The sequence below is a fragment of the Canis lupus genome, chromosome 5 (assembly GCF_003254725.2).
Source record: "Canis lupus dingo isolate Sandy chromosome 5, ASM325472v2, whole genome shotgun sequence".
In the NCBI taxonomy this organism is placed as follows: Eukaryota; Metazoa; Chordata; class Mammalia; order Carnivora; family Canidae; genus Canis; species Canis lupus.
Window position 1 is genome coordinate 30,668,695 of NC_064247.1, and position 22,872 is coordinate 30,691,566.

Sequence of the window (22,872 nt, forward strand, 5' to 3'; positions counted from 1 at the left end):
TGGGATGCTTTTGAGGGCCCGGCAGCACCCCCACAAGCTCGGCCTCCCTGCACCCTCAGTGCCTGGGTTGGGGCCTTTCCTGGGCTGAAAGCAGACACTGCCCGGCCCACGGGCACAGGAAGGTGAGGAGCCTCCGAGCCCTGGACCTCTGGCTCCTGTTCCCGGGAGGCTCCAAGCCCAGGCTCTATAAATAGTCCCGGAGGGGGAGGGTAGCAGGCTGAGCAGGGCTGGGGCGGGGGGCCAGGCCTCTGGGTGGGGGTGGGGTAGGGACAGGGCAGAAGGAGCCCCAACGACAACTGCTGACCCTGTGGGTGGCTGGGTCCCCTGGGCCAGAATGGCGGGGGTCAGCAGGGCAAGGAGGGGCCCCCCTCCTTGTCCTGTCACTGGGCTGGTTTCTGGAGGCCTGAGGCTCAGAATACAGGCTGTGGGGGCTCCAGGCTGTGCTGCCCCTGACACCACCACCCCCCCCCCCCCAGAGCCCGGGGGCACAGGACAAGCCAGGGCAGGATGCGGGCTCTTCCCAGACCTGAGCCCTGCTCCCCTGCCTCAGAGCTGCCATTCCCAGGGCATAGGCAGAGGGCTCGGGGGAGCCGGTGGAGACCTTACCAGGCTGTGGGGCTGGGGCTTGGGGCTGAGGCTCCTGGAAACGGATACTTTGAGCCCGATGGCCATATCGGGGATGGACGCGGCTGTCTCCATGCCCACCCAGCTCTGAGGGCGCCAAGCCACTCTGCGCCAGGACACACACTCGTTCCATGCCAGCCTGGACCCCCACAGTGGGCGGCGGGAAGCTCCTCCCCAGGGCCGGAGGCCCAACATAGCTCCCCGAGGGGGGAAGTTCTGCCCTGTGTCCAGCCGCTCAGAGCCAGGGTCCCTTTAGCCCTTCACGGGCAGGAGCCAGCAGAGCAGCCCACAGCGCCCAGGCTCCGCGCCCCTGGGGCCGGAGTGCATGCGTGGGCCCGCCAGAAATGGGGCATAGGCCGTGCGCAAGGAACAGATAGTGACACACACTCAGATGTCAGCAAGCCTGTGTGGACACGCAACACCCACAGACACACATGTGTGTAGTGTCAGTGGCACAGGACTTGTCGCGATGTATAGGTCGGCACATGTGCTGCCGGCACACACATGCATGTATTAACATGTGCTCACCACCCACGAGCAGATGCATAGAGATCCCTCCGACATACACAGGTGCAGCAAACGAACACGTGCCCTACACACATTGAGCATGTGCAGGAACATGTGCAAGTACCACAGACTCTGTAACGCCCATGTGACTCCTCCACATGGATGTACACGCAAGCATGATGCAAGCACAGACATGCCCTCAGATGCATGGGGAGAAGACAAACATCCCACACTTATGTGCGTTAGGGCGAGAGTCCCCTGTGGATGGAATGATGAAGTCTGAGGTTTGGTGGGAGTGACCAGGGGGTGGGGAGTTTCCGCAGGGCTCCGGGGTCAACCTCAGTGGGGCTGTTTCCCGCTGGCACATGCCCCCCTCCACCTCCCCCCCACAGGGCACAGCCTCCACCAGGGCCCCACCTCCATGCCTGGCTCTCCCCGTGATCCCGGAGCCCAGCCACCTGGCAGGACAGGGTACATACAAGCTCATGTCCCCACTGCTGTGGATCTCGTAGCAAGGCAGTGGTTTCCAGGACGAGCGTGGGTCCAGGATCCAGGGGAGGAGTGGTGGCAAGGCCCAGAGTGCATGTCTCAGATTCCTTGTTAGCTGGGGTCCTGGGGGCATGGGGTGTGGCTGCTTTACCGCACTCCCCACCCCCGGGGTCACAGAGCGGGATTGCCAGGCCCGTTTGCTGCCCTGCAAGCTGAGGGCTGCATGGATGGTGTGGCAGGGCCATCGGGCCTGACAGATAATGAATCAGGCCGGGCCCATGCCCTTCCGACTGAGCCCTTCTTGGCAGAGGGGCTTGGAGGGGTCCCTGGTGACCTGGGGATTAGCTGTGTGCGGCACCCCTGGGCCCCCAGGTCTTGCCATTCCTCGAATGCACCCTCCAATGCATCTTAGCAAACAGCACCCCACACCCCCCCGGGGACCCGACCATCTCTTCCCTCCCTCTGCTCAGCGTCTACCCATCTACAGTCCCTGGCCCCCGAGGCCAACCAGTGAGCCCCTGTTTCCCAGGCATTTAATCACCCAGGGTTTCCTGAGCACTTTCTAAAGCTAGGTGCCATTCCAGGTGAGGGGACAGATGAGTGGCCACAACAGAGCCCCTGCCTGTGAGGAGTGTGCATGTACCCGGCACCCATGCACCTGGACCCAGGGTTCAGGGCATGATGTGGCACCAGCCAGGCAGCAGAGGAGTGTGGCGGTCTGAGCACTCCATCCCTCGTGTCCTTTCCCCGCCCAGTAACCCTGATGTGACCTGTGTTCTCAGGAATGAGGAGTCTGGGTGGGAGCTTCAGGGCAAAGACTGGAGGCTGCTGGGTCTAGAGAGAGGGCAGGCGGTGGACAAGTGGAGATGGTGGGTAGGGCTATGGGGGTGGGTGATTCTACCCAGGGAGGGTGTGCAGGGGGTGGGGGGATGGCTGGAGCCCTCTAATTCCAGGGGAGAGTAGCCTCAACTGGCCCGGGACAGGAGCCACTGCACAGACCCAACTGAGTGTGACAGTTGGACCAACATGCTGGGGATGGGGCCTGGATTCTCATCCTGCCTTTGTGTGACTGGCTTTGTGGCTGGGGGCTGGTCCCTCTTCCTCCTGGGGCCTCAGTCTCCTCATCTCAGGTCTGTGACTAACTTCCCTGACTTGATGGTTTTGGTCTGGAAGGATCTGATCTGGAGAAGGGACAAGCAAGGGGGGGCCAGAGGTGGGGGGTGGGCAGCATGTCCCCCATCCTCTCCCAGCCTGGAGCAAGGGCCCAGGCAGCGCCCAACAGGCAGTGGAGGGGTCAGAGCCAGCGGAGGAGGAACTGGAAGACAGCATCAGAGTCCCCCGGACCTGGTGGGAGGTCGGCCTGCCCCGCCCACGGACATCAGCTCGGGTGAACGTGCAGGGAGTGCGCAGCCCCCTTAGCGGGCCTCCCTCGCAGGCTGGTACGGGCGGGGGGCGGAGCCTGCCTCCTGGGGGCGGGGCGGGGCGGAGCTGGGGGCGGAGCCTGAGGGCGCGGAGCTAGGCGGGGGCGGAGCCCGAGGGGCGCGGAGCTGGGGGGAGCAGGGCCGGGCGGGGGCGGGGGCGGGGCGGGGGGGCCGGCGCCTGGGCGGAGCCGGAGGGCGGACCCTTACAGCTCAGAGCCCGCGCCGGCCCCGCCCCCGCCCGTTGCAGTCTCTCCCGGCTCCCGCCCCTCCTCTTCAGGCTCCTGGTACAGCTCTCCTCCCCGGGGCTCAGCTCCAGCTGCTGTACTGACTCAGGAGTCCGACTGCGGACGGAGAGCCGCCGGGGGTGGCCTTTCTGGAACCCACAAGGAGCCCCACTTCCGCGGCAGAGGGAGCCCGGTCCCGCCCAAATACTTCCCTGGTGGTGGATCGGGACCGCGGGTGACTCACCCGAGGTGAGAGCGGATGGGTGGACCCTGGGCAGCTGGTTCCTACCGTCCACCACCTGAGATCCGGCCAGCCTGCCCTCCGGGGAATGAGAGAAAAGGCTGGACTCGGTTGGGCCTGGGCCCACCCCCGTGCATGCCAGGTGGCCCAGGTGCACTTGAGCCGGGGAGCCAGGGGTCAGCTGTCTAGTGCCTCCTGGGACTTCTCCGCGTGGTTCTCCCGTGGGTCCTGCAAAAAAGGCGGGAATGAGGCCGGGTCTCTGAACCTCGGGCCCAGGTGCTCAGACCTGCCCGGCCGTGCAGAGCGTGGGGCTCTCCCCGCCTCTCCGCATGCAGGGAGCAGTTTGGTTCACCCCGTGTAGACGGCTACTTGGAATACACGCTCACACACACACACTCACACATACTCACGCTCATGAAACATGCACGCCTTTTGGCACTTGACTTTCTTATGAAATAATTGCTGGAAGGCTCCTTTGATTAGGTAACCCAGCGTTCCTTCCTGTCTCCACGGTGGGGGTGGGGGGGCGCTCAGCATCTGTTGGGCTGATCCAGCTCCTTGTGGGCAGTGTGGGCCAGTCCATGGGGTCTGTGCTTGGAAAACACAAGCCCTTCGGGACCTCTTGTCCCTCAGGCATCTAGCTAGGCCTGCCCAGCCACTGGGCCTCCTTTGGGTGGGCCTGGCCCGGTAGGGAGAAGGCTAGTCAGGAAAGGTTTGGGGAGAAAAAGATTGGATGTTCCCATTTTTATTTTATTTTTTTAAAGATCTATTTATTTATTTTTTTCATGATAGACCTAGAGAGAGAGAGGCAGAGACACAGGAGGAGGGAGAAGCAGGCTCCATGCCGGGAGCCCGACCTGGGACTCGATCCCAGTACTCCAGGATGGCACCCTGGGCCAAAGGCAGGCGCTAAACCACTGAGCCACCCAGGGATCCCCTCCCATTTTTATTTTAAAACAGATTACAATTATAGGGAAACTCAGTATCTTTGCTCATCATCCTGTCCTCCTGAAGAAACAGTTGTTTCCATTCTTCCCTCTTTTGTGAGGCATGCCGGGAAGGGAGCGGTTGGAAGAGGGGATATCTGGGTTTAGGAAAGAAAGGAGTGTTGAGAGGGAATAGAGGTGGGATTACAGGCCGGTGGATACATAGTCTCCGAGGTATAGGGCCCATTACCCAAAGCTCACTCATCCCAGGATTGGGAGATTCAGCCCTAGGGGCACCCTGTTTTCCTCAGTGCCAGACCTCAGACTGTCCAGGATCCCCTACCAGATCCTCCGCCAGGGGCCCCTTGGGGAGCCTGGAGCCCCTTCTGATCACTGGCCAGAAGGACACAAAGATGGAGCTACGGAGTGGGGCTGCGAGGGGACTTCACAGGGGTCTCCCCTCCCTTCGGTCTTAAAAACTGGTGCAAGAGATTCCCCGTAAAGGACCCCCAGGAGGACAGGGCGAAAGTGAGGGTGGCAGTTCTGGGCAGTGCTATTGCCGTCGGGCTCCCTGAACAGTGGAGGCGTCCCGTCCCCCTCCCCCCGACCCCCCAGCGGGACCGGTCCTTGGCTGAGAGCCCCCAGGGGGTGCATACCCGCATTACTGGTCTCCAGAGTAAAGTCCGCTTGGGGTCGAGGCCTTCTTCCGGTGGGGCGACCGCCCCCGGCTCCGGCCGCACGCTGCAGCCCCGGGCTCGGGTGGGGGGCTCTGGGACCCGGAGCTCCCCCTGCGGCCGCGCCCCCGCGGACCTCGGCGCCCGCGCTCCGGGATCCACGCCTCCGCCGCTCCCCTTCGCGGCCTGCGCTCCCCGGCTCCGCCCCGCGGCCCCGCCCCCGCGCGGCGCCCAGTCCCGGGCCGCCCGCGCCTCCCTCCGCCCCTCCCGCGAACCCAGCCGGCGGCGGCCAGTCGCAGCCCGGAGCAGCGGCGGCGCTGGTGTCCTCTCCCCGCAGACCCGCGCTCGGCCCGCGTGCCCCGCGGGGCCATGGAGCCCGGCCCCGACGCCGAGGAGGCGCGCACCGTGCGAGAGGCGCTGGGCCGCTACGAGGCGGCGCTGGAGGGCGCGGTGCGCGCGCTGCACGAGGACATGCAGGGGCTGCAGCGCGGCGTGGAGAGGCGCGTGGCCGAGGCGCTGCGCCTGGCCGGCCCGCTGGCGCGCACGGTGGCCGAGCTGCAGCGCGACAACCAGCGGCTGCAGTCGCAGCTCGAGCGCTTGACGCGGCAGGTGGAGGCGCTGGGCTTGGGGACCGGGCAGGCCCCCGCCGCAGGCTCGCCCGGCACGCACAGCCCCCCGGCCGCGCCCGCCGCCCCCGGCCGCGCGCCCCGCCTGGGCTCCGCTCGCTTCGCCAGCCACGCCACCTTCTCGCTGTCCGGCCGTGGCCAGGTGAGCCTGGGGCGGGGAGGGAGGGCGCCGGGGCGGGGGGATGTGGGAGGGCTGCGCTCCCGGGGCCGCCCCTCCGCCTCCAGTGCGTGGTCTTCTGGCCTGGGGGCTGCGGGGGTCCGGCCCCCACCCGCAGCAGGAGAGGGCCGGGGCGCCCGCTGCACCTGTCCCGGGCCCCCTCCTTTCTCTGGAGCCAGGCCCTGTTCTATCTCCCTCTCCTCTTTGTCCCCATGGCGCTGAGGCAGGGCCCCTGACCAGTCCGAATGGTCAGCAGCCCCCGACTGCCCCACCTGCACCCCCGCTTCACTGAGGCCTGACGGCTCTCGTTATTAATTAACCCAGATTGAGAACTCAGTACCCCCTGCGTGTGAGAGAGAGGGGGTCGCCAGGAGGACACTATGTGGTCCAGCGACCGCGTTGGGGAGCCGGCAGGGGTCAGGAGAGATGGCAGTCTCTAGCTTCCTGGGGTCAGTACCCGCGCGGGGGTGGGGGAGGCCGGCTGGACAGGGCACTACCCTGAGCCTGGGGCCCCCTGGAGAGGCCGGGAGAAGGTTTCCATGGTGTGTGTAGTGGCTCTTAGGTGGGGTTTTCCACTCTGCTCAGGCATGTGCTCTGGGGTTGGGTTTCCAGGGTCTGGGTGTGACTCGTTTGCACCTGCTGCCCCTCCTTGGTTTAGTCCCTCAGTTCAGATCTCCTGAGTGGGCTGGGCTGTCCCTCAAGGGGCCAGGAGGAGGGGGAGCAGATGAGCTCTGGCCCCCAGGGGGCCATGCTGGGTGGGAGCTGGCCCCAGGGGGGAGCCACTTCCCAGTGGGCGTCCCAGCCCCGTCTCCTGCTGCTGGCGCAGGTGGAGGTGGGCTGGGGGCCGTGCGTGCAGGCCCAACAGAACTAAACTGAATGAGAGGAGAGGGGAGAGAATTGTGAAGGCCGCCTGGGGACTTGGTACCCGGGGGGCAAGACATTCTTCAACCCATGGTGGTGGCAGTGCTCTGGGTGAAGTCCTGGATGTACAGACACGCTTAATTCTGTCCTGTGAACACAACTCACTACACGTTTGTGGTGTAAAGTCACCACCGTGAGCTCACACGTGCTTGGTAAACTGTGTCATCAGCTGTTTCTGAAGTTGAGTTCATGTGCTCCTGTCTGCTTGTGGCAGCAGCTGCCCAAGGTTTCAGAAGAATAATGTCTGGGTCATGTGTATACAAACATGTATGTGCACACACTTGCTCATACATGGGCCTCTCCAGTCGTCTATTTCCATGGGAATTGGCCATGCTCACCTGAGGGGAGCTGGTCCTCTTGGTTATGGGGTGGAGAGGGAGGGTGAGGGTGCTGGGCAGGGGGGAACAGGGTCCTCCTTGTAGCCACCTGCAAGCTCCCGCAAGGACAGATGGCAGGGTGCAGGGTGGCTGGACCCAGGCTGGGGTACATGAGGGGCCCTGGGAGAGAAGACAGTCTGACCTGGGGTGGGACTGGGTGGATAGAGACCTGCGGCTGCCTGGGGAGGGATCAGCCAGGTGAGGGGGTGTCTGGGTGCAGGCAGGAGCCTGGCCACCGGGGAGCTGCTGGAGGTGCTGGGTTGTGGTTGGGTCATGCTGAGCACGAGGGGCAGCCCCAGAGTGGTCGGAGGCTCGGATCTGGTGGAGGCTGGATGGTGGGGAGGTACCAGGGCAGAGCCTGCAGCCGAAGCCCTTAGTGGGCCAGGTCTTCGGGGCAATTGTACAGGAGAAGTTGAGGCTGGAGCCTTGGGTGGAGGTGATGTCAGGTACCCAGCAGCCCAGTGGGAGCCCTGTCTTAGAGGTCGGGAGGGCAGCCCTCCGGGAGGAAGCGGCTGGGTTGCAGGAACGCTATGGCTTCTTAGGGCACGGGGGCAGAGACTTGGTGGGACAGCGGGCTGTGGCTGCGGGAAGCATGTGGGTGGAGGATGGCCCAGGTATCCAGGGGGTCAGCATCCCCTTAACTGACAGCCATGCGGGCCCCCACTTTGCACGCAGCCCCTGTCTCGGGCGTATGGACATGGGCTTCCCTCCAGTTTCTGGTGGTCGACGGGGCCGCATGGAGCCACATACACATCCCTGCTCGTGGGGTGTGACCCGTGATGGGGGCTTGGCCACCGACAGGGGTCGGCTTCGGGCTGGGCCCCTGGGCTACCCCGAGTCTGCGTCACGGGATAAGGGTCCAGTTAGGGCTGCTGTTACCCTGCCCCTCTTCCATCAGTGAGATTTAGGGAACTTTCTGCTTCCTGCTATCTCGAAGTGCTGGGTGCAAATGTAGGGGGTGGGTCATGCTCAGTGTACCAACGTCCCCTGAATGTAGAGGGAGAGAGTTGATGGAGTTATCCGCTTTTGGGCGCATGTACCTTTGGCCTTGCACGATGGTGGGAAGACAGAGGTGCGGCGGGGGGAGTGCCAGGAGGACAGAGAGGGCAGGGCAGTGGAGTGGGAGGCCCGCGTCCCTAGCGCAGGCAGGAGCTGCTCCTGTCACCTTCGCTGTGAGGCCTTGGGGTTGGGCCTCAGTTTCTCTGCGTCTGAAGCAGTTGGGCTGGACTGGCCAGGCCCTTGTGACAGCGAGAGCAGCCGGATCCTTTCACAAGCGTGTGTAGCGGCAGCCTGAGGCTGGGCTGGGCCAGGCACCTGGGCAGGAGCTGTCCCCTGGACGTGTCCCCAGCATATCTGGAGCCACCGCGTCCTCGGGCAGAAGCGCTGCAGGCCCTGGGGACACTGCCAGGAGTTGGGCTGCCTGCGAGAGAAACCAGACTCCCTTATCAGTCTTCCTCTCCAGACGCAATAGGAGAGGTCACTGCCCTCGGGACGCATTTGTACTAGGTCTGGAGAACCCAGCGTGAGCTTGGGTGGAGGGGCCATGGTCAGAAGGGGGCTGTGGCTGCAGGAGGAACCCCTGAAAGTCCCTGCACCCCACTAAGTCAGTATGACCTTTTCAGCAGGAGCGATGTATTTCCCGAGTCCCCAAAGTCACTCACCCTGCGCCTCCTGCACCGTGTTCCCAGGCCTGGGCTTGCTCCTCTGAACACAAAGCCCAGAGGGGTACCTTGGGGTGCACCAGCCGCCTCCTGGGGACCACTTCCCGACCCCCAGGCCCCTGGTGACTCCTGTCTCAGCACACAGGGGCCCCTCGCCCCGGCTGTACAGAGGTCCTGCTGGGGTGGTTGCCCATTGTTACCCATCTCTTTCCCCTCATCCAGCCACAACAGGTGCAGGGGTCTGGGGTTCGGCCTGCCCCAGGCTCTGGGGGGCACATTCCTGCTGGGCTGTCCCCCTGTTCTCTGGGAGGCCAGAGCACCTTGTGGACAGACTGTCAGGTTGGGGCGGGAGACCTGGGCGCCTTGGACACATGCTCCATTAGCCAGCCGTGTGAGTCGAGGTGCCGCTGCCCCCACCATCATGCTGCTGGGCTGTGTGATGATGAGGTCAGGGGTGGTCTCTGAAGAGGCCTCCCCATGAGCTAGGGACAGGGGACCCTGGGCGTCTGGTCTCAGCCCACACCCCAGCTGCTGCCGCTCCACGGGAGGGAATCTGGCCGGTCAACACCCCGCCCCCACGTCACCGGTTGGGGGCCCTGCAACGTGCAGGGGCAGGCACCTAGGCCCCCCCAGACCCACATTCCTGGGAAACAGGTTCACCAGCAGCCTGTCCCTCCCAGCTGCTCCCTGGACCTGTGGCACCGGTTGGACCAGACAAGGGCAGGTGGTGGTGGGGACACAGAGACCCCAGGGCTGGCAGGAGCGGGGGGGCACTGGGTGGACTGGTTGTTTCTTCTCCTTCCGAGTTGGCTTGAAGCCAGCCAGCGTGTGGCCCTGGGGTGCTGGCAGGTGCCCCCTTCCCTGCTGTGCCTGTGAGTGGGCCTGGCCCCCTGCCCCATCCTCCTGAGTCCTATCCTTTCTCACTTCTGCAGGGACCCCACCTGTTCCATGTGGATGAGCCCCATGGGCCCCCCTCATGGCTAAAGCTCACCCCAGCTTCTCCTCCAGGTCCCCACCCTCTGACTCAGTTCTTAAACTCAACAGGCACTGTCCGGAGCTCATCACGACCCCTTCCTGGACCCTAGGCCTTTGTGGGCACGCCCACCCTCCTGACACCCCCCTTACATCTCCCCGCCCCTCTAACCACTCCTCCTGGGTGGATGCCTCCCCCCTTGTCCAGGGTCCCGCCTGTGAGCCCCTGGCCAGCTCTTCCTCTGCCATGCTCGGGACCCAGGAAGCCTCTTTTCCCTCCTTCCTCAAGTGTGAGGCCCATACGCCAGCTGTGCTTTGACCTCAGGTCCCTGGTGAGGGGGACGACTCACATGCCATGTGTGTCAGACCTCGTCCTTCTTTCCCAACCGGTGCTCCCCCCTTCATCCTCGCGTCCCTCTGATCCACAGCCCAGGCTTACAGGAGGCGTCGGCCCTTTCTCCATGTCTGTTCACGTCCCCAGTGCTCTGCGTCCCTCTGTGTGGCCCAGCCAATGCCCCGTGTCCCGTGTGGACTGGCCCCGGGGGCTGTGTGGTGCATCTCTGGCCACAGACTGGGACACTTTGTGCTTTGAAGCCTCTTTCTACGGATTAGTCCCTGTGCTGGGAACAGGCTCCTATCCCCATCGCCCTGGCTGGCTGCAGACTGGGCATGGGCGCTGCCACCTCTGGGAGGCCTCCCTGACCCACTGAGCTGGAGGAGGTCTATTGGAGGCATAGGCTCTCAGGCTGGCTTGGCAGAGGGGTGCCCACAGGATGGGCTGTGCCACCTGGGGTCCGGGATGGGCTTTGTCACTCCTCTGGGGGCCTTGCTTGGACGCGTCTGTGGAAGGGCACGGCCAGCGTCTTCGCAGAGCCCCAGTGGCCGTCAGCCCGCATCCCCTTTCTGCTGGGCAGATGTTCCCCGCCTCTCACTTCCCTCGCAGTGAGTGGCCAGGCCCCTGCGGAGGAGACTGTCCCTTCCCTGGGCCCTGGTTCCATCCGCCCAGTGAGCTGGTTTATGTGGAACAGCCCAGAAAAAGGGCCTGACCCGTGCTAGAGGCCTGGATGGGACTTCTGTAGCCACCTTGCCTCCGACGGAGAAATGGGCCCAGACAGGGCATGATCCTCCCCCGAGAAGCAGCACAGGGGTTGGTGGTGCGACCAGGACACTGGCTGGGCTGGGGGCTGGGGGTGTTGGCTCTGCTGTGACGCAGAGAAGATGACAGAGGGGCCCCCGGGAGCCAGGCAGCCCTCAGACTCCAGGCTGACACATGACCCTGGGTCCCATGAAAGGTCTTTGGTGCCCGAGGTCAACATAGACCCCTTCTGCTTCTGCCTGGGCAGCCCCCATGAAGGTGGCGGAGCTGCCCACCGGCTATGACCAGGGGCCCGAGCTGCCCGCCGACTGGGACCAAGGGGCCAGGCTCCCCCAGCTGGGGAGAGGTCTGGGAGGGAGCCGGGCCACTCTGCACGTGGCACCTCGGAGCCCTTGGTCCTGACCTTTGGTGTCCGGCACTTTGGGGCAGGTTTGTGGGGTCCCAGAGGTCAGCAGTGGGGCTGGGATGCCCCAGCTTGCCATGTGGCCTGGGCCTGTTTCTGTGTCTTCCGGGGGCTGCTTCTCAAACTGGAGTGTGTTTGCCCCCACCCCCTCCCCGGGCAAGGATAGGCTTTAGATGATGACTTTGAGGGTGCGCAGCTGGCCTGCCTGACAGCCCCCTTGGTGGCGGTGTCTCCGCAGAGCGTGGATTTCCAGGATGAAGCCGGTGAGGCGGATGCCAGGAAGGCCTCGGACCCTGGCATCATCGAGAATGGGCACCAGCCAGGAGCAGGTAGGGGCCCGTGGCCCGGGAGGGGTGGCTTGGGGGCTTGCGTCCATGGCCAGAGAGCGCCTGACCCTGGACCACAGCAGTCAGAGGGGCTGCCCCGAAGTGGAAGAACTTTTTAAACACAGTGGAAGATGGAAGCTGCCGGGAGGCAGTGAGCTTCTCTGTCGCTGGAGAAACGAACAGGGCCTGAGGAGTAGTCTAGGCAGCCTGTCGCATGGAGCAGCCAACAGGCCAGCTAGGGTGTCCTGAGCTGACCAAGAGACGGCTGGGGCCAGACCTGGACTCTGGGTGGAGCGTCGAGGTGTCCCCAGGGAGGGATACCTGGGAGGCTTTCTTGGAGAAGGTGGGAGGGGGGGTCAGGAGGCTAGCATCCTGCTGGGGAGCTCTGAGGCCCTACGCTGTGGCTGACCTGCACCGCCCCCCAGGGTCACATGCTCCAGGTGTGGGTGATGGACCTGCCGAGGCTGCCGAAACCTTCCCAGCACCAGAGCCCCCCCGGCCTCGCCCCGTGAGCCTCTCCTTGGGGCTGCCTCATCAGCCTGTCACGGCCATCACTCGGATGCCTGAGAAGTTCTCAGGGGAGACCTCGGCCGCGGCTCTGTCGCCCACGTCTGCCGCTGTCCTGGGGGCCCTCAGCCTGAGCCCCAGTGAGGCCACCACTGCCTGGACTGCGGCACTCAGCGGTAGGAGCAGGAGAGCGTGACCTAGGGACAACCCTATATCCAGGTGGGAGGGCAGGCAGGGCACATGGTGGGGGGTGGCACCAGACCCCAAAGAGCTGGAGCCCTACAGCCCCATTGTGCCTGTCCACAGCCTGTGCCCTGGTGATGCTCCTGGGCTCTGGGAATACCATGTGGGTCCCCAGCTCAGGGCTGGGGCTGCGCTCTCTGAGATGGGGAGCACAGATGGGACCTGTTCTCTCTGTGCTCCTCCCCTGACCATGGGCCATGGCTAAGCCCAGGGCACCCGCCTGTCTGGCGCAGGGAAGGGAGGATGGCTGCCGGGGCTACTTCTCTTTCTGCTTGTCCCACAGAGAAGAACCCCCCAGCCCCGTGCTCGAGTTCCAGCTATGGGGCAGCGTCTGCTGGCAGGAACAGCAACAGGTGGGTCAGGGTGAGGATGCTTGTGGGGATGGCCTCGGGCTCCCAGGCCACCAGCAGGTGCCTTCTGAGCTGACCCAGAGCTCCAGGGCCAGGGTGTGGGGCCGTAGGGCCACAGTGTCACAGGGTCATAGGGCCACAAGGTCATGGGGTCATAGGGCTGCAGGGTCACAGGGTCGTAGGGCTGTGGGGCCAGATTAGGGCTGGGAGGCTACGGGGGAGTGGGGCGGCGTCCTCTGATGGTGTCATGTGGAGAAATGTGGCCGTGGAGGACTCCTCCTCCCATCAGGGCCGTGGAGGACTCCTCCTCCCATCAGGGCTGTGGGAGGACAGGAGGCCGTGTCCCTGACCCCCCAGAGGACAGGCAGTGGCAGGCTGTCCTCATCCGTGGCTGGGCTCCCTCAGCTGGGTGCTTTCTAGGGGGACGACGGAGGTGGAAGGGGGGAGGAGAAGGACGAGGGAGGCACCTGGAAAGGCCCCTCCCGCTGGCAGCTGTCCCTGTGCCCCCAGGCCAGCTGCGCAGAGAGGAGCTGGTGAGGAGGCAGGGGACTGGCTGGGCTCCTTTTGTCATGAGAAAGGAAAATTGTGACTTCCTGGCAGATTGTTGAGGAGGAGACAAAAGGGGTCTTGTCCAGTGGGGGTGGAGGGGGGCCTGGGGCTGGCTTGGGGTCACCTCTGCCCTGGGAGGACCCCCACCCCCACCCCAGGAGTTGGCACCTGCCAAGGGGTGATTATGGGACTGCTGTCCCTCCCTGTCGTGGGCTGGCCTCCACTCTGGACTGATGCTGCCAGAGAACCAGCTCCACAGGTTGGGGCACCTCCAAAGGGTGGCGGGCAGAGCCTCCTGTGTTTCTGCTGCAGGCCCCCTACCCCATCACTCCACAGGAGGGACCCTGGACCTGTGTGTGGCCAGGCTGCTCTTGACACACGGTTCTCTCCTCAGCCTACCGCAGGCCATGCTACCCCAGTCACCCCCCTCGCCCCCACCACCGGCCACCTTGCAGGCCCGGCGCCGGGAGCTGGTAAGGTCGCAGACGCTGCCCCGCACTTCGGGAGCGCAGGCCCGGAAGGCACTGTTTGAGAAGTGGGAGCAGGACACAGCTGGCAAGTAGGGACACCCCTGCCGGGTGGGAGCCACGGGGATGGGGGGGTAGGAGGCCCTGTCCCCTACCCGTTAGGGTGTCCCCGTTAGAGGCACCCCTTGGTGTCTGGACGGCCCAGAGAGACCATAGGGGTTGAGGGTTGGGTTCCAGGGGGGAGCTGTGTGCTGTTGTTGGCATGGGTACCCAGTGCCGTGTGCAGGGTGGGGCCCTACTTTGTGTGGCAAGTACACCCCCCACTCCTGGCTTCCTCCCCTCACCAAGGGAGGTTACCTCGGCATGTGCCTGCTGAGCCACACCACCTAATCTTGGGGTTTGGGGATGTCGTGGGGCGTGAGGAGGCCCTCCCTGGGGGTGGCTAGGATAGAGGATCAGAGGAGCAGGGGGCAGGCTCAAGTCCTGTGTCCCAGGATGACCTGGTGACCCTCAATCCCTGGCTGGGGGGAGGGCAGTCTTGCCCCGTATGGTGGGGGGAGGCCATGTGCCCACACGTCGTCCGGGGGCCCCGGGGACCCCTGGGAGGACAGAGTGGCTGCCGGCGGCCCCCACGGCCTCCCCACTCTGGCCTGCGCTCTTTGTACAGGGGGAGAGGCGAGGTGCGGGCCAAGCTGAAGCGCTCACAGAGCTTCGGCGTGGCCAGTGCCAGCAGCATCAAGCAGCTCCTGCTCGAGTGGTGCCGCAAGAAGACTGTGGGCTACCAGGTGGGCCTGGCCTGGGGCCCCTCCTGGCTGGGGCGGGCAAGCTGCAGCCCCAGGGGCTGGCCTTCACAGCAGGTGCTCCAGAACCCAGGGATGCGTGCGTCTGCATCTGAGCAGCGTCTGGGCCTCAGCCTGGGGCTGGGTGGCAGGGCTGGAAGGGCTGTGTGTGGGAAGCCATGCCCCCGCCCCGCTCATCCCCTGCATTGCTCCCTGCCCTCCTGAAGCATGTGGACCTGCAGAACTTCTCCTCCAGCTGGAGCGATGGGATGGCCTTCTGCGCCCTGGTGCACTCCTTCTTTCCCGATGCCTTCGACTATGGTGCCCTGAGCCCCTCGCAGCGGCAGAAGAACTTCGAGCTGGCCTTCAGCACAGCCGAGTGAGTGCAGCGACCCCTGCGCTCGGCAGTGGCCCTGGGGGGGCACGGGGAGCACGGGGAGCACGGAGCAGGCGGGTGTGAGGCCCTCTGGTGTGACCGGAGCCTGCAGGGGTTGCCCACACATGCTCTACTCGTGGCTCCTGCCCAAGCCCCGGGGTGCGGTCTGGGAGGCCAGCCCCTGATGGGCTTGGGGTGGGTGGGGGGCGTGGGCTGGGGTCTCCCAGGGTGCCTGGCCTGTGCTCTCAGGGCTATGTCTTTGAAACTTCCCCAGGAAGGAGGTGTTGTTCTGGCATTTGATGGGAAATCACCTGCCGTCCTGAGCCTGGCTTGTCAGGAGGACATTGAGGGGGGCGACTGTGGGAGCCCTGGCACTTGGGGAGCCTCAGCTCCTGGGCTGGCCTGCCTGGCATTGGGCTGTGCTCGCAGGCCTGGCAGTGGACGCACCAGCTCATGGTGCTGACGGGAGGAGCTGGGGGGCCAGGGCTCTGCCCTCTCACGGGCCTGGTGGGCTGTCAGGTTGCAGAGAGCGGGGGCTGGGAGACAATGTGTGGAGGACGTGTAGGGCTGCGGAGATGAAGCGGGGGAAGGTTAGCAGAAGGGAGGCCTCTGAAGCCGTTTCCTGCCCAAACATTAATCTGCCCCAGGGCCAACTCTGTGTCTGTGATGTAAGCCCCCCAGTTCTTGCCTTGCCCCGAGCAGGAGGTTGGCCTGCAGCAGGCCTGGACACCCAGAGGCCAGGGCAGGGTAAGGAGACCCTCCTGGAGCCGCAGCATCGCAGGATGGAGACCCCGGCCCTGGGCTCCTTGGCTGCGCTGTGAGCACGTGGGCGTTCCCCCTGTGGTGGGGTCGCAGGGGACATGTCAGACACCGGGCCCCCTCAGGGTCACCAGGGCCCCTGTGTACTTTAGGAGCCTTATCCTTCTCGGCTGCGGGGGATTAGCTGTTACCCTAATCACAGAAACAGCTCTGGATGGAGCCTGTTATGCAACTGGACCCAGACTGTGGGAAAGCGGAGCCAGGGGGCGGCTGGGCATTGGGGAGGGGTGCTTGCAGGGGTAGGCCCGATTGCCGGGAGCCCAGAGGTGGCGGTGCCATGAGTGTGCAGGCCCGGGGTGCTGGTGCAGGCCCCTGGGGTGCATCCCGGCTGGTGAGGCTGTGCCTGGAGTTCTGGGGGCCATGGCCTGGCCCGGGGTGGGCCAGGTGGGGATCAGGGCCACCGGGGTGGTGGTTGTCCCTGCGTCCTACATCATGGGGAGCACCCTGCCCTCCTGCTTGTGGGCAGCCGGAGCCTTCTAGAGCCATCTTTGGCTGTGCTTTCCCAGGATAAGGGTTGAGCTCCCGGAGCCTCCAGGTTTGGGGCACATGTGCCTTCTATGCCTGGCCCTGGGGGCGATCTTCAGCTTCCCCCATACCCCGGGCTGACAGGGGGCCAAGACCTGGCCCGGTGTCCCTGGGCTGGGGAGGGGAAACATTGTGCCTATCCCTGAGGGTCTGCTCTGGCTTCTCTCCTGCCTTGAGGGGCTGCAGAGCGGGTGCCCGGGGACACCCTGTGTGGGCAGGAGTGGCTTCCCCTGGGCACTTGTGGGAGGTGACCTCACAGGGCCCTGAGGCCATCCCCGGAGGACGGCGGCTGCTCGGAGGGGGACGCAGACACAGGGTTGCTTGCTGGAGGGGGTGCTGGGTGTTCGTTCTGGGCAGAGCATCCTCGGTGGACCAGTAGACATGTGGGGCTGTGCAGGGGGCAAGGCCAGTGGCGAGAGGGCCTGGACTCTCGGGGGTCACAGCCTGCGGACAAGAGGGCGGACTGGCCCCTGACACATGGAGTCAGCTCATGTTGGGGAGGGAGTGTGTGGGCAGGGCCAAGAGGTGCAGAGACGTGTCAGCCGGCCACCCCACCCCATCCAGGCTGTGGACACGGTGGCTACTGCCCCTTCTCCCCATAACCACCGCCCCAAGGGTCCCTGAGGCCCGGTCTGTGTGAGTGATGCAGGGTTGACAGGATGGTGAACCCACGGCCCAGATGGGTGTCCCCCGGGCTTGGAAAGCGGGAAGACTAGCCTTCTTACAAAGGGGGCTGGGTGGGTGCGTGGGGCCACCCTCTGCACCCGCTCCCTGCCGTCCCTGGTCCCCTGGGTGCTCGAGTGCCGAGGCTCCCGCTTGCCCTGTGGGGAATGTGCCCTGCTCTCGGGTTACGCCCGGCAGAAGGGGCTTCGGGCTATTTGTGGTGCTCATGTGTCTGCATGTGAAACCAGCCGGGAGGCCGCAGCCCGACCTGGCATCCGCGGGCGCAGTGGCTTTTACAGGAGTAAAAATAACCCCTCAAGCCCCTCCCCCGCGGCCCCTCAGCCAGCCCCGTGTGGACGGACTGGTCTCGGCGCTGGGCCGGAGCCCTCCGGAGCCCTCTGGAGCCCTCGTCCCCCCGGGCCAGGCTGGGCTCAGGGAGTTCGTTTAAAACCGGCGGCGGGCGGGTGTTAGGGTCCCTGTGGCGGCCGAGGTGCCCACTCCCTGCGGCGACGGCCTTGGTTAAGCTGCCTTGCTCTTATGAGCACCGTCGGGGGATTAGGGAGTCGAGCATACGTGGGAGGCCGCAGTCTAGGTCGGTGACGCTCAACATTTTAAAGAGGGAGAAGGGGCCTCCGCTATTTTCGAGACTCGCAGAGTTTTACAGAAGTCACTGTGGAAGGTCACCTTCCTTCCCTTGCATTGTGATTCTAGAATGTTCTTTAGCCTGTGTGCGGCTTCTGGGAATCCTGCCGGTGCCCTTGTGGTTGGGGGGCTGGGGGGATGAGGGGGTGGGGTGGGGCCGGGGCCCGGCCTGTTTGGCGGTGGCTTCCCAACGGGGTGGCAATGAAGTGGCAACCAGGAGGCCACCCTGGTGGTGAAGGCAGGGGTGCCCGTGGGCGGAGCCAAACATGCAGGCGGGAGCTCCCTGCAGCCCTGGGCGCCCTGGGGTGAGATGGTGGAGAGGTGGCTGGGGAGACATGACAGGCAGCACGGAGAGTCCCAGGTGCCCCTAGAGGCTCAGTGAGGAAACCAGAGCCGAGTAGCTTTGGGGAAAGACGTGACAGGAAGATTCCCCGAGGATTCGCTTTTAGCACCGGAGATAGGGAAACACGAGCTGAGAACAGACTTGAGGGGCCAGATGCTCAGGAGCCCGAGGAATGGGAGGGGAGCTTCTGTGACGTCAGGGGACACCGGCCCCTTGCCCGTGGGGAGAGGACGCAGAGCTGCCCACGGCAGGGAGCACTGGTGCTTCCTCCCCAGGTTTGGAGGCCAGCTCTCCAGCCTCTTCCCAGGCTGACGCTGGGGCTGTAATGACATGACTCTCACTTAACTTGGGAGGGAGGATGGCCTGGCACACGTGTGGGGTCAGCTCGCATGGCCTGGGATCCCATGAGGCAGCCCTGGGCTGGCGGGCAGGTGGGTGGGCAAAGAGCACAGCGGGTGCTGAACAATAGCTGGGCAGGTGCGCGCAGGTCCCAGGACATGAATTGGCAACCCTTCCCCCGCAACAAGGCACAGGGGTCCCCAGCCTGGGCCACTGGGGGCGCCCTGCATGAGATCAAGCCCCCCGTGACCTCACGGGGCCCCTGGGTTCCCTCATAGGACCAGATCCAGACCAACGGGCAGGCGGTAGTGGGCCGGGACCTGGTGTGCATGTGGCTGTGATGCTGGGTTTCTGGTAGGGGGGCTGGGGGCTGGCCAGTGTTCAGGGCCCGGGAGCGCGAGGGACCCACCAGAACTGGGTGTGAGCTCCTCCGAGCACAGCTGTCCCTCCAGCCTGTGGGGGCACAGCTGGGGTCTGACTGTGCCGAGGACGTGGACTGAGCAGCAGACTTACCTCTGAACCAGCTTAGGTTCTGAAGTCCGGCCTTTTCCGTCCACGTGCTTGCTCCTTAAGTCGGGGCCTGGTGATGGAAACGGCAACCACCCTGCGGTCCGCATGCATGGAGACCCCTCTGGCCCCCTCTGCCCCGCACCCCACGGTTCCTGCAGCAGGACAGATACCAGGAGCAGTCACGTGTCGTTCTCGCCCAATGTCCGTGAGGCTGGGGCCAGGTTGTGAACCCCGACAGTCCGTGCACTTGGTCACAGGGGAGGCGTAGGGACCTCGGGACCCCAGAGGTGCATTCTGCTGCGGAGTGGGGAAGGACACCCGCTGTCCTCTCCTGTCACTCTGGGTGCTGCCGCGGGAGCTGGGGACGGTGGGGAAACCACCAGAGAGTGCCCAGCCATCGCGGCATCTACACCAGGGCTGAAGGCTAGACCCGTGGTTCCCAGAGCACACGTCTTGGGGCCTGGGGGCTGGGAGGGGGGCGGGCAGCTTCCTACCGTGGCCCTGGTGACCCACCAGCGGGTGGCGAGATCAGGTGAGCGGTTCATGCCCTGCACTGAGGGAGCAGGGTTGGGGGGGAGACAAGCATTGGGAGAAGATCTTGGGGTAGAAAGTACGTGCACAGGTGTGTGTCTTGTCACCGTGAAGAGTCTCTGTGTGTGGGTCTCATAAAGGGTCTAAAACACTGTTTATGTGTCACTGGGGTGAATTTATTTCTTCATTTACTCTACATTTTGTAGCTCACGCTTATTTTTCCTCACACTGCCCCTGACACACAATGAATGTTTTGGTGATGTTTCATTCTTGCACTAAAATGTCGCTAGTAAAATTTGGACTAACAGAAGTGAAAGTTAATTCCACTGGAACTTGGAACAGGAGGTATTTTTCAGGGATGACATAAACCGACTCGGGGGTTTCTGGGTGTGGGGGTCTGGGCAGCACTGACCCCCAAGGTCTCCTGGGGTCATGGGAGGCCCCACCCTGGGGGAGGGGGTGTTGCGGGGCTGCTGGTGTGGCCAGTACCCTCGTCCTGACGTCCTGATGGGGCTTCTGTGTTGTAGGAATCTGGCCAGTTGTGAGCGCCTCATCGAGGTGGAGGACATGATGCTGATGGGCCGCAAGCCGGACCCCATGTGCGTCTTCACCTACGTCCAGTCGCTGTACAACCACCTGCGTCGCTTTGAATGAAGCCTGTGGGGCCTGTGTTGCCAGGGCCGAGCCCAGGAGGAGCTCCCTGAGCTCGGCGGCTGGCTTGGGGTGCAAGGCGTGCCGTCCGCCTGCTGTGTTGTGTGATGCGGGCGCTGCGCGCTGTGCTCCACATGGGCGGTGGCCGGGCCCGAGGGATAGGGAGAGCCAGCCGGCGCAGTGGGTGCTAAGTGCTTATGTCCCTTCCCGTAAAAGGCTTGCCTGTGGATCCTGGAATGTGAGGTCTGTTTTCCTGCTGCCGAACTTGGTACATTGGCTTCCCGGGGTTGCGTTGTGACCAGGTGTGTTTTGTCAGAATACCCAGGGTTCCTTCCATTCGTCCATCCGTCTGCATGTGCTCCTAGGCCCTCTTCTCCTGCCTCTGGGCCTCGGCCCTGCAGCGGGGAGGACACCCCTGTGACAGCCTGACAAGACCACATCTAGGGAAGAAACTTCGCTGGGGCCTAGGCAACACATGCCCCCAAGTCACCCCCGCTCTCTAGGGGGTAGGGGGTGCCACCTAGTCCCCAAGTGCCCCATCCTTCCTGGGAGGCTCCACGAGGGTTGGGCTGAGAACAGGCTCCTCCCGAGGTTAACGTGATTAGGGAAGGATGGGGCCCTTTGTGCACAGGAGTAGTTTCCATTCATGTTTTTTAGGGGATTTGCTGCAGATATTAATGGGAGGTAACTGCATCTGTACTGTTGACTGTTTGTACATAAAAACACGTGTCAAACTTCACTTTGCATTTGTTATTTCTGTTTGGGGATGTGGGGCCCATGGACAAGGGATTTTGCCTGCGTTTCCAGTGAAAATCTGCTTAAATCCCCCCCACCCCATCACTGCCCAGGAGGATGAAAGTCATGTTGGCACAGTAGCTGGAGAGGCTCCCTTGTCCCTGCTGGGGGGACATGAACAGGGACCCCCCCCCTTAGTGCGCTGCCGAGGTCCCGCGGGGGAGGAAGCCCACCCAGGAGTGCTTCGGACCTGTTCGAACAGGACCCTGTTCGAGGCAGTAGGTGCTGGGCTTCTCGCAGGACGTCTGTATGTGACACAGTGCAGTTAGCTTCCTCAGGAACGCTCCTCCCGCAGGTTGGGTTTTAGGAACAAATGTCTAGAATTTCCATGTGAGGAGCTGAGATGTCTTCAGCTCATACAGTGGGTACCCAACACCTGTGCCTGTGAGCCTCCTCAGACTGAGGCCTGAGGGGGGAGGAGAGACATGGGGGGGTCTATGGGGAGAGAGGAGAGACGTGGGTGGTCTGTGAGGGGAGAGAGACATGGGTCTGTGTGGGGAGAGGATGGACGTGGGGGGTCTGGGGGAGATGAGGGACATGGAGGTCTGGGGGGGAAGAGGGACATGGGGTCTTTGGGGGGAGATGAGGGATTGGGGGGTCTGTGTGGGAGAAAGGAGGGATGTGGGGAGAGGGGAGGGACTGGGGGAGTCTGTGGGGGGAGAGGAGAGACGTGGACGAGTTCTCCAGATGGGTGAGCAGTAGTTTGAGCAGATCTGCTTGTTGGGCCAAACCTGGTCCCATCGTCTGTGTTTCCCCACATGAGGACCCCTCCCTCCCTGACTCCCTCCCTCCCTCTCATGCTGGGGGCGCTGGGGAAGCTGCGCCCCAATATTGCCAAAGACATGTGCCCGTTTCCTTAGGGGTTTTGTTTTCCCTGTACGGGAGCTTAGGGTGTCAGACCTAAGGCCAGTCTGGGAACAGTGGCTCTGTGAACCGCATTTGCACACTTGGCTGAGTCCTAGGGGACCCATGATCCCCCCACAGACCTCAGTGCTGGCCAGTGCTCACAGAGCTCTTCCGGACTGCACGTGTGCCCTTGCACCTTTGCATATCATGCAGAGCAGATCCCGCAGGAGCACCGAGCCATTCTCCTGTGCTGGAGGCTGCTGTTCCTCGGGCCTCACGTCGGGACTCACACACCAAGGTCCTCATGTAGGTTCTACATCAGTTCCATCTGTGGTGTTTGGGGAAGGCGCTTATGATGTACTGGGCTTAAAACATGATTCCCCCCCAGGACGAGGCCCAAGGGTTGCAAGGCTAGGGCAGCACCCGCCACAAGGCACAGTAGCAAACCCTGCTTAGGCCTGGCTTCCCCGGAGGTCGCGTCCTACTCCAGGTTGCTTTCCCACCCTGGTACCGATGGGTACCCCCTTTACATCCCCCTCACCCCTGCCCCGCCCTGCCCTGAAAATTACTTCAGAGTGCTCGTAAGATTGTCACGCTTTTCCAGATCGATTCCATCACCTGGCTTCTGTCGACACTAAGTCCGACTGCATTGGCCTGTGTGTCCCTGATGAGGACGTTCTGGCTGCGCTGGGATGGGCTTCAGCACCTCTGACAGCTGGTGGGGTGTTTCTCAGAGCGAGGGAGCACTTTGTGAATATGATACGGTATGTGCTGCCCAGGGGAGGGTACAGGCCAGGTGTTTGGGGAACAGTTTGTTAAAGCCAATGAATTTCGCAAATGGGCGGGATGACAAAAAGCCCTCGCTTCCCCAGCCATGGGGGTCGGCGGCTTGACACCAGAGGAGGCGAACAGGACGCAGTGTGCAGTGTGTCCAGCCACCCCCCCCCACCCCCCGCCTCCAGCTCTGCAGGACTCCAAGCAGGCGAGCGGCTGGCTAACAACATGGGTGGAGTTGGTTGGCCTTGGGTGGGACACGTTCCCCACCCAGCAGAACCAGCTGTGTCAGGGTTTCTGAGCCGGTGACGCGGCCCGCTCACTGTGGCTCCAGCCGTCTGCACCATGGGCTCCTGCCGACTGATAAACGTTCTTGTGTGAACATCTTTACTCCCTTGACCTGTCATCTGGGGGTTCTTGGTCCTGCTTTGACATTGAGTGGCCTGTAATGTCCTCGGAACGAACACGTCCCCAGTGCCCGCACAAGCCTCTTCACTTGAAAGCAGCAAATATGGGCA

At 63.7% G+C, this 22,872-nt stretch overlaps 2 protein-coding genes and 1 long non-coding RNA gene across 3 annotated transcripts; 1 reads left to right on the plus strand and 2 right to left on the minus strand.

The window, feature by feature from the left end:
* Positions 1-252: 252 nt before the first annotated feature.
* LOC112669150 (uncharacterized) lies at positions 253-5,477 on the minus strand. The gene is made up of 4 exons (XM_049109720.1): positions 5,382-5,477; positions 5,089-5,305; positions 3,510-3,734; positions 253-1,743 (listed from the first exon to the last, which is right to left on the minus strand). Exons 1-4 carry the CDS (start codon positions 5,475-5,477, stop codon positions 1,331-1,333), a joined length of 951 nt encoding a protein of 316 aa, XP_048965677.1. The 3' UTR covers positions 253-1,330.
* On the plus strand, positions 5,461-20,678 carry SMTNL2 (smoothelin like 2). Its single transcript, XM_025461975.3, has 8 exons — positions 5,461-5,874; positions 11,558-11,648; positions 12,071-12,328; positions 12,679-12,748; positions 13,689-13,853; positions 14,429-14,546; positions 14,768-14,919; positions 19,816-20,678. The coding sequence occupies exons 1-8, from the start codon at positions 5,476-5,478 to the stop codon at positions 19,940-19,942; spliced, it is 1,380 nt and encodes a 459-aa protein (XP_025317760.3). The 5' UTR covers positions 5,461-5,475; the 3' UTR covers positions 19,943-20,678.
* A 237-nt stretch (positions 20,679-20,915) lies between these two features.
* On the minus strand, positions 20,916-22,303 carry LOC118354755 (uncharacterized). Its single transcript, XR_004815799.1, has 3 exons — positions 22,150-22,303; positions 21,721-21,908; positions 20,916-20,979 (listed from the first exon to the last, which is right to left on the minus strand). It is a non-coding gene; the product is annotated as an uncharacterized LOC118354755 (long non-coding RNA).
* Positions 22,304-22,872: the final 569 nt, after the last annotated feature.

Excerpts from the sequence above, each read along its gene's own strand:
- LOC112669150 (XM_049109720.1), bottom strand. The coding sequence starts at position 5,477 with ATGGCCCCGCGGGGCACGCGGGCCGAGCGCGGGTCTGCGGGGAGAGGA. Across the intron at positions 5,306-5,381 it reads GACTGGCCGCCGCCGGCTGG|CCGGGGAGCGCAGGCCGCGA; the intron begins GTTCGCGGGAGG and ends CGCGGGGCGGAG. Across the intron at positions 3,735-5,088 it reads TCTGGAGACCAGTAATGCGG|GACCCACGGGAGAACCACGC; the intron begins GTATGCACCCCC and ends CCTTTTTTGCAG.
- SMTNL2 (XM_025461975.3), top strand. The coding sequence starts at position 5,476 with ATGGAGCCCGGCCCCGACGCCGAGGAGGCGCGCACCGTGCGAGAGGCG. Across the intron at positions 12,749-13,688 it reads GCTGGCAGGAACAGCAACAG|CCTACCGCAGGCCATGCTAC; the intron begins GTGGGTCAGGGT and ends TTCTCTCCTCAG. Across the intron at positions 14,547-14,767 it reads AGAAGACTGTGGGCTACCAG|CATGTGGACCTGCAGAACTT; the intron begins GTGGGCCTGGCC and ends GCCCTCCTGAAG.